The 10467-nt window shown below is 45.9% G+C and overlaps 1 protein-coding gene across 1 annotated transcript in view; it reads right to left on the bottom strand.

The window, feature by feature from the left end:
- NEK11 (NIMA-related kinase 11) overlaps positions 1-10467 on the bottom strand; it is a 155934-nt gene that overhangs the window by 23197 nt on the left and 122270 nt on the right. The window contains exon 18 of the mRNA XM_012732067.1: positions 7803-7899. Coding sequence (XP_012587521.1) covers positions 7803-7899 — 97 coding nt within the window. The remainder of the gene's footprint in view (positions 1-7802; positions 7900-10467) is intronic.

The raw sequence follows: 10467 nt of genomic DNA, 5'->3' as shown, positions 1-10467 counted from the left end.
AAAAAAAAAAATCTAAAATGTTCAGGAGAAAAGTGCTTGATGCTCACAGGGGCAGGAGTGGTATTTCTTTGTGTCAGCGACCAGAATATTTAGTGTTTGACTCAATGGTTTGCTGCCACATGGCAGAGTACAAAGAAGGTTCTCATTTCGGTAGCAGGCAAAAATCAGCCGTAAGTGCCAGCCTGGACCCATATAACAAAGCTCAACAGTAAGACGACACAGTATCTAAATGCTTCCAAGAAACTGAACTGAATCGTCAAAGAAAACTCAAGACCACTGGAACGCAAAATCACCCATCACCCTCCCATTACAATGCGTGACACATGCAAAGGTCACCAAGCAAACCAGGAGGCACAAGAACATGACCTCGAATAGGGAGGAAAATCAATCGGTCAAAACCAGCCAGAAGTGACACAGATTTAGCATCAGCAGACAAGGGCATTACGGTAATTATTGTAACTGCATTCTCCTTGTTCAATTAGCTGGAGGAAATACTGAAAATGCTAGGCTGAGAAATGGAAGATAAAACTCAGATTAAACTTCCATGTCTGAGATGAAAAAGACACTGGACGGGATTAACAGCTGATTAGACAGAAGAAAAGATTAATTAAGTTGAAGAAACAGCAAAAGATATTTCCAAAACGAAAACAGGGCCTTTGTGTGGGGGAAGCCTAAAAAAATAAGCAGAGCGTGGAGGACCTTGGGATGGCTTCAAGGAGGCTGATGGTGCATGCCTAATTACAGTTCTCAGAGGGAGACAGGCGTCTACACAGACAAACAGTTGCTTTCTCCTGTGCACTCTGAGAGAGCCGGCAGTACTGAGGTGACTCAGAGCTGTGGTCACCACAAGGCGACCCCTCCCTGTCACTAGGAAAATTTCAGGGGGCCCAGATATGTCTCAGGACATGGACTTCCAGCTAGAGAAATGGGCTCAGAAGCTCCCCAGCTCCGCCACCCATCAGGCCCTCTGGGTTTCGCCAGGGCTTCCTGCCTCAGGTTGGGTCTTAGTGAGGAGGACTCCACCCCAGTGGGTGCTCCCCCAGAGTGAGAGGGCGTAGGTCACTCTCACCCCATTGTTTCCAGGCTCGGAGGCCTCCAGGCCACAGCAAGGAGCTGACTAGTCCCTGGGGGAAAACAGAAATTCAGTCCCAGCATAAATGGGAGGTGAGTCTTTTGAATAATGGTCCATGGGGCCAGAATCTTAAGGGCAGTTTCTTGGAGGGCTCCTGAGGTTTTCTCCCCAAACCTGGTTCTCAGGACCATTCTGTGGAGAATCAAGGGCATCCGAATTACAAGCGTGGGATGTGCCATTCACAGGGCCAGAGCCACGCCCACCACCATGAGCATCCATTACACTTGTGGTCTCTGATGCTAAGAGGTGTGTCCGTTGCTATAGATTATATAATACTCTGGAAAAAGCAACACTAGGGAGACTGAAAACAGGCCAATGGTGGTCAGGGGGAGAAGATAAAGGGAGGGATGGACTACAAAGAGAGAGCGCAAAGCAATTTTTGGAGGTGAGGAAACACTTCCATAATCTTGACAGTGGCGATGGTTACATGATCATTGCACTATCAAAATTCATAGTACTCTATATTTATAAAAGTGAATTTGTCAAAACTCATGAACTACATACTAAAAAGTGTGAGTCTTATTTAGATGAGAAGGATGCGGATGCTTCCCTTTAACAGATAAATGGTTGGGCTGTGGGGGGCGTGGTGGTGGGTGCAGTGTGATAATACAGCAGCTGAGGGGACCTGCGCTCCCAACACACAGTGATGCAAACTGTTTACTGCAATTTCCACAAGTGAAGAAAAACGAACGATGCATGGGGAGCGAGGTCAGCTACACATCGCGATGGTTAGTCCACGATATGTACAAGTAGCAGAGTGCTGTACACCTGAAACGTGTGTGATATTATATTTCAAGTATATCTCAATTAAAAATGTGAGTGGAAAAAAATTTTAAACACAGACTTTCTCAGAGGAAAAGCATAATGGAAAACCAGTGAACAAAAAATAGTTCAACATTGAAGCCTTAGCAATTTACATATATTTTAATATAATTTCTGTCTTTTATTAAGATTGATACCAGCGCCTACTCTTGTAACAAACTCCTGCCAGGAGGAAAGTCCTCTTGAGTTAGTGCTTCTCAAACATTAATTTCTCTGTGACTCTACAGAGAGCTGTTTAAAATGAAGATTCTGTTTCAGGAAGGGTGAGGCAGGAGATTCTATGTGTGTCAGACCTCCAAGGACACCTCAGTGCTGCTGCCCTGTGGACCACACTTAAAATAGCCAGGCCCAGGACGCCAGTGAGGTTATTTGACAAATGAAACCAAGAGAACTCCTCCTTCAGGTTGAACACGGCCCTATGTTTGTTACACTCACCGCCTTGGCCCTGTCAGTTAAGAGACTGGTGTCGTGGAAACTACTTCACTCTCTGCGTCTCCCTGCTCAACGTGGATCAGCTGTCTCCCCACAGGCTCTCCTCTTTGGCCTTGAGTAGGAGCCTGGCATCAAGTCCAGCTCGCAGTAGTAAGGAAAGCTCTTCTCCACAGAGAACCAGAGGCTCTGCTCTGAGGGTGGAGGCCTCGGGGGGCCTGTGAAGCTGCAAAGGCCCAATTCGCCATCTGTCCATCCAGTCAGCCTCACAGGAACGGCAACCACTCTTCCAATGCACATATGTGGAAATTACTCATCCAGAAAGGAAGTCAAAACTGATTTCTTGTCATTCTGCCAAGATTGCAGGGACTGTGAGTGGCACCACCTAACACTGCTGAAAGCCAAGTGCTGGCTGTGCCCCCAGTATGGGGAGTTTCATTTGTGGAGTGGTCTTCCAGCATGAGGGAAAAATGGCCACGACAGGAAGCCAAATGCTGGAGGATGAGAAGCGTTTGGCTTTTATATCCAACAACTTCATGACATTTTCCCAGAGAACCGGCACTTCTGTTGGCATGCTTTAAAAAATGCTATGTATGTCTTCACAGGCGACTTCTTCACCCACAGATGCCTTCACTTAACAGACTTACACCCACTAACAGCTTGAGCCATTCGGTGTGGGGCTTTTTGAGAGGAAACCACCATGTGCACATTGAGAGTTGTTAGCATTTGCTGAGCACCTACTACGTGCCACGAGCTAGCTGAAGTATGTTTCAATGCCCTCATTATTTCAACTAACCCTCACAGCAGTCCAGTGAGGTGGGGACCACTATCAGCCCCACTCTACAGATGAGAAATCTCAGGCACAAGCAGGGTGGGTGACTCACCCAGGGACAAATACTAGTGATGAGAAGTAGGGACATGATCCCACCTGTCCCCATCCCTCCTGACCACCACACTAGGTCAGGATGCTGCATATGGTGATGATCTCTAAGCCCTAGGGTCCCCAACTGAGAGGACTTATCTCTTCAGGTATTGCTTCCCAAATTCCTTACAGAGCTTTGTACAGCAGATGATGAAGTCACTCACCCAAGACCCTTACACCACCACGAGCCCTGATGACTGACTGGGAGCCTGTTCTAACCTAGACTGCACCTTTCTTATCTGAAGAGGGGAAAGACTGTGGAGAGAGAAGACAGGGCTGGGAAATCAGAAGTTCACTGAGCTTGAGATGCTTTGTGGACTTCCAAGGCAAGAGGTCAAAGAACAGGTTAAAATTCACATAGTCTAGATGGACCTAGACTGAGGGGAGCATCAGGCGAGACAAGAGAGATCTGCCACGCAATGTGGATCACCTCTGGGGCCAGGGGTCAAACCCATACTGAAGCAGCTGCTGCTCACTTACAGTGCTGTGTCCTAATTCATTGCGCCACCAGTAAGGGTCTCAAGTTTAATTTTTAAAAATTTGGAAGGAGGTCCTCCCTGGTGTGGAGTGGACTGGAGTGCAGCACTGAGAAGCTGGCTGTGGCCGCATCAGTGCTAGTTCGATCCCCACTCCGGAGGTGATCCTCATGGCTCAGCCAGACCCCTCCTGACCTGCCCGCTGCTCCCCTCAGCAGTGTACTTCATTGATCTGCCTATTCTTCTCCCCATTTTGTCTCTGGTGAATCCTCTCACTGTCCCTGTACCTCTGGCTTGTACCCCAATTCTATATGCATAAATAAGAAATCTTTTAAAAAAGTAAATAAAAATGTGGAAGGATACAACATCATATATACAGGATACAAACACACACACACATACACACATGCACATATATATAACCTGGGTCTAAACACAAGGAAGTACCCAACCCACACTAAGGGACATTCTACAAAATAAAGAACCTGTATTTTTCAAAAATGTCAATGATAAGTTGAGGAACTTTCCCAGAATAAATGACACCAGGAGACAGAGCAACCAACACCATGTATTATCTGGGTCAGTTAAAAAGAAAGTGCTATACATCTTCAAACAACAGCAACAACAAATGTTGGCGAGGATGGGGAGAAAAAGGAACTCTCCTGCACTGCTGGTGGTAATGCAAACTGGTACAACCACTATGGAAAACTGTTTAAGGTTCCTCAAACTGCTAAACATGGAGCTTCCCTATGACCCAGCAATCCCACTCCTAGGTATCTACCCAAAAGACACAAAAACACTGATTGAAAAAGATACTTGTACCCCCATGTTTATTGCTCCTGTGTTTACAATTGGAAAAACATGGAAGCAGCCCAAATGCCCAAAAGTAGATGACTGGATAAAAAAGATGTGGTACATATATACAATGGAATATTACTCAGCAACCAAAAAAGAGAAACACATGTCTTTTGCAGCAACTTGGATGGAGCTGGAAAAGATCATGCTTAGTGAGATAAGTCGGAAAGAGAAAGAAAAATACCGGATGGTTTCACTCATAGCAGGAGTATAATGGACCAGGCGAGAAAATAACAAAAATAATGAACAGCCATATACCAGAGACATTTTGCAGGAGTGGAGTGGGGAATGGGATCAAAAACGGGGGGGGGGAAGGGAGGGAAATGCACGGGACTATGGTGGTGGCACAGGGGTGATTTGGTGATGGGAAACCCGCGGGGATTACTATCGAGATGGAAAAAAAAATGTGCAAAATGATGTAAAAATAAACTTTTGTAATAAATAATAATAATAAAAAAGAAAGTGCTATAGAGGACAGGGGGGCAGCTGGCTAAATTTGAAGATGGTTGATGTACTAAATAATACATGTCAACATGAAATTCCTTAAATACGATCACTGGCGGTGGCTACACAAGAGGATGCCTCGTTCTCAGGAGCTGCACACTGAAATATTTAAGAGTGATGAATCATGAGGAATGAAATTTTCTCTCAAATGACCTATTGATAATAATGACAATAATTTAAAAACACTTAATTCAGATGTAGAGACATTGTGCAAATTATCAAATGTTCACACTTGGTGAAGCACTTACACAGACGCTCACTGTGCTCTCCCCTTCTCTATACCTATCCAAACGCTACCTCTTGGGTCAGGCCAAGGCCAAGTTCCTGATTCTGTTTGAGGCCTCCTCAACTTCCCTTTTCTGGCCTTGAAGCTGCAACATCTGCTTGCTTGGTATATGGCCACCACCTCATATTATGTATCTACTGTGTTGTTATTTAGCTTTTCATTTTCAATTTTGATGCTTTATCTACAGTCTCCCTGGGGACAAATATCACTAATTGTCCCAAGCTGAGCACACAATCAGTAGCTCACAGGGTACTGGAAGAATCACAAGATCCTCCCTCTTCTGTGTCTTTAACCTATGGAATCTCTTGCTATTTCTGGGTGGTGTCAGGACTGGTTTGAATTCTCAGATACCCTGCTAGAGTTCTAGTATTGCTTGTGGGTGTGGAGAGCCTAGAGGCCTTATACTCCCATTAGAAACTGGGCTGCAGAGGGCACCACCCCAAAACAACAGGACATTCACCAGGAGAGCAACACTAGCCGTGGGCTGTAGACCCAGCGCATCGGTCTATGTTACAACATGAGCCCCAAAACACCTGTTCAAATACAGACCAGCAATTAGAAAGAAACTATATACCAGGGCTGAAACCATTAGGATGCACCTACCTCAACTATTTTGACAAACACGCTTTTGTTTTAATTACTTAAAGCATTTCATGCCATGTAATGGAATTCTTTAGCAAAGCAATGAACGCCCAGGTTAAAACTCAGATACCAATACTACCAAATTTTTCTAAATGTTAAACGTGAAATAAGAGAGTTGCTTTATTTCCTGAAGATTATCTACTGGAAACTTCTCCATAATATTCTCCTAGAGAGGAGAAATTAGAAGTAAGTGTGTGTGTGTGGGGGGGGAAACAGGAATTTTGTCCAAACTCCTCACTCAGTTCTGAGTATCGCCTGTTCCCATGGTAACTGTGTTACTATGTGCTCACTTAAGCAAAGACAGAACTTGAAAGCAATAAGCATCTAAACACATTACCAGCTTTAGGTCTGAAAATAATTTTCCGCACACTTTTCCTCTTTTGCTTTTAAATAATGCGCTGTGTTGCAAGAACAACATAAATGCAAATTGACTGAAAAATAATTTTGCCAAACTTCCCAACCAGCACCAATATTAGAGGCAGATTTGGAAGAGAAGTTTCTGAGCTGGAACACCTCGCTGAGGGGTCGGCAGTCAGCCACAAAACATTGGCTCACCATCACACACATTTAAATGACTGTAGAAAATCAAAAGAACACTATTTTGTGATACCTGGACATTCGATGGCATTCAAACCACAGCCTGAAAACAACGTTTTATTGAAGCACAGCCGTGTTCACTAATTTATATATTGTCTGGCGGTGTTGACACAATAACGGCAGAATGGGGAATGTGATAGAAACGCTGTGGCCTGCAGAGACTAAAATATTTACTGTCGAGTCCTTTACAGAGAGTTTGCCAACCCTGATCTACTCACGTACAACACAAGTTGTACAGAAGTTAGAGCAGGAGGCTGGGTGTCTTTTCTTTGCCAAGACGTCTGTAGCAAGTGCTGTCAGTCCATTTGGGCTGCTGTAGAAAGTACCACAGATTGGGCAGCTTACAGACAACAGGCATTCACTTCCCGGGGCCCGGGGCTGGGGAGTCCACGCCCCAGCAAGGCAGCCTCCTGGTGAGGGCCTCCTGCTTCCTGGTTCAGAGCTGGGGCTATCTCCCTGTGTCCTCATGAGACCTGAGGGGCTAGGGATTTCTCTCTGGCTTCTTTTAAAAGGTGCCGTGGAACCCGTTCTGAGTCAAAGACTCCATTTGTCTCTAAGATACCGTCTTGAGACTCCTGGGTGAAAACGAAACAGTCTGGCTTGGTCATTTGGTGATGATGGAAAAATGAGACCCTCCGTGGCTGGTGACCCCCCACGCTGCAGTCTGGATTCTTCTGCCTGCCACTCATGCTAAATTCAGAACCCATCCCAAAAGTTTCACTAAAAAATGACCTAAATTCAGAACACTTTCCTACCCGAGACTTTAGAAAGCCCTGTCCCAATGACCTGACCAAAATTCCTCATCTTGGATTTGATTATACTTTGGTCTGATAATCACTAGGCCAGTGGGCAAGAATCCCATTCGTGAAGCTCCATCCTCATGATTTAAGCACCTCCCAATGATTTAAGGTCTCCCCTACTAAAACCACAAGGGGGTTAAGGATTTCAAGATATGAATGGGAGGCTCTCGCTCAGACAATAAATAGCAGTTCTTCCATATAGATCCAGGCACTCACTGGCCATCTAGGAAGTTACTGCAATGGTCTTTGTGGAGAGAAGTAAAACAGCATTGCAAGACCGGATCGCACTCTCCCAGGGCCGCTGCCCTCTCCCAGGGTCCGGCCACGTGCTACTTACTCCCTCATGCGTTTCACCTTGGTCTCAGCCATCGCGCTGTTGAAGACTGTTGGTCCAGGGGGCGTGTCTGGAGCTGCACTGCGGACGGTCCTTGTGTCTGAAAATCAATGCACAGCCCTTACTGACATCCTCAGCGCTCAGGTCACCTCGAGGCGACATTCAAAGGCGATCAGAAAACAGGAGCAAACCCACCTTTGTCACGAGGTAATGCTACACTCATTAGGGGTGAATTCAATTACGACATGCACATTAAGAAATTTATTCCAAATGACAAGATTATTTACAGTTTTAATATGCACAAGGAATCCATGTACCAACCAAGCCTTTCTCGAAAGGATTATGTAAAGAGGACATTATTTAAAAGATGGGCCTTTCATACTAGAAAACTCGGGGGAAATGCATCTAGAGGAAAGAAAGCACTCCTGGGGGGGCCTTTGGCCAGTCTTCTTCAGCAGCTGTGGCTAGTTGCTTGATGGATGAGAAAGTTTTGCTAGTAAGCTGTGTTTTCCCTTTGTCACAGTCCTGCACCTAACTATGAGATTTTTCTTGCGATGGAAAGCAAGATGTTAACTGGGACTCCTCTGCAGCCTTGAACGAGACTGGAGCAGAAGGTTTAGGTGGCAAAACATGGCTAAAGAGAGGTGTGATGTGAAATCTGCTGAGGGGGTCACAGGTTTTACCTAGATACCGGAGGCTCTTACAAAACAGTGTTGGAACGAAAGGGCAAGAAATCATCCATCAGCTGAAACAGTGCCAATTCCCATTAAGAAGCCAAAGTTGGGCCCTCCCTGTTGGCATAGCAGGTTAAAGCACAGCAGTAAGAAGCTAAAGCTACTTCAGCATGAGTTTGATTCCCGCCAGCCCATGGCACGGCAGACCTCTCCTGACCCGCCTACTGCTCCCCTCAGCAGTGGACTTCATTGATCTGCCTGTTCTGCTCCCCGCTCTGTGTGTGGTGAATCCTCTCACTGTCCCTGCGCCTCTGGCCTGTATCCCAGTTCTGTATGTACAAATAAATCTTAAAAAAAAAAAAGCCAAAGTTGAAGTTGGCCCCTAAGCGAGGGCACAGGGAAATCCAGGGTCGCATGTGTATGTGGTTCCACTCTGGACCTGGGGCACAGCCCCCTGGTCATCTCCCCACAGGGTGTCTCACACCCACCAGAAAAGAATTTTCAACACCCTAATATTCATTTACAAATTATGTCCACCGGTTGCATGCTGTGAGATGGACACTCTTCCCCAGCAGAACTCACAAGACAAGTGACTGATTTAGGAGCCAAGAGAGGAGGTGAAGGTCAATGGCCCTTTTCATACCAGAAAAGCATTTCTCTTAAACCTTTAAGTTTCAAACATCATAGGCAAATTCTATTATTTCTCACCCCCCCCCCCCCCCGCCCCCCGCCGAGACGACATGCATCCCACTGGGAACGTCTTGCTCTGACAGCTGTCACTGAGAGGACAGACTCCTGCTTTGTCAGAATCTCTGATCTTTCCTCAGGTTAGGATTCTAGATGTGGACTTCCTGGGTCAGCTGATAGGCAATTGTAAAAGAGCACACTGCAATTATGACACAGGCTTTCTTCCCGGGGTCTCACCAGCAATGTCCCCAAGACCAGTGCCTCAGAGCGACCTCTTTCCCTTCTTGCTCCTGAGATCGCCCTGGCCACACTCTGAGAGAAAACCCAAGCCTACACCAGACAGCCAGCTTCCCTATCTCCACCAGGTGTGACCTGCTCCCCGGGGGGTGGGAGGGTGCTCTGAGGAAGCCTTTATGATCATCTTTCCTACCGCACCACACCAGGTAACCCACCCGCCAGCTCAAAACTCAGGTTGGCAAGAGTGAGGGGAAGGTGCTGCTTTCCCAGCTGCCCAGAGCTGCCCCTCCTGAGGCGTACGCAAATAAAGGTCAAAGCTATTTCCAGGAGCTGCAGTGTATTTTAATCTGGCCCCTGTTCCCTGTAGGGAGGCTCTTGGCATTTCTGGGAAAGATGCTAAGCCTTGAGCCCCAGAAAAGGAAATGGACCAAATATAATTTCAAGCAACGAGGACTGTCAATGCCTGGCGCTCAGAGCAGTTTCTTTTTCAGTGTATTTTACTGGCCAGCCTTTCCCCTCCACCCCACCTTCCAAAATGAAGAGCAGATGCTTTATGTCAACACGTTTAGCAGTCTTGATTAACAAAAAGAAACAACTGGGCTAGGATCACAGACTTCATCTAAGAGTGTTGAGTCTCAGAGTGCATCGCTTCTCCAACTTCAGTGTGATCCAAATCACCCAAGGAAGACATTAAAGATGGAGTCTGACTTAGTCCGAGTGTTGTATTTCTAATAATCCCCCAGGCAGTTGTATGTGCCGGACTCTGTCACATGCTTTTTCTACACCCACTGAGATGATCAAATCTCTGTGTTCTTTGTTCTGTTAATATTAGTAATTCTATTAATATGATTAATATTAATGACTACATTAATTTTCTGATGTTAAACCACCCTTACATTCCTGGGATTGGCATTGTATATAGTCCTTTTATCATGCCACTGGATAGGATTGACCAGTATTTGGTTTATGATTTTGAGTATAGATTGGTGATGGATATTGGCCATATGTATTTTGTGTGTGTGATGTCATTTCTGGCTCTGGTCTCACTCAGAGAAGGGCCATAGAATCAG

This window comes from Condylura cristata, unplaced genomic scaffold (genome assembly GCF_000260355.1).
Source record: "Condylura cristata isolate star-nosed mole 26May11 unplaced genomic scaffold, ConCri1.0 scaffold00033, whole genome shotgun sequence".
NCBI lineage: Eukaryota > Metazoa > Chordata > Mammalia > Eulipotyphla > Talpidae > Condylura > Condylura cristata.
The sequence above is the reverse complement of the archived record's forward strand: the minus strand, read 5'-3'. Positions and strand labels throughout refer to the sequence as shown.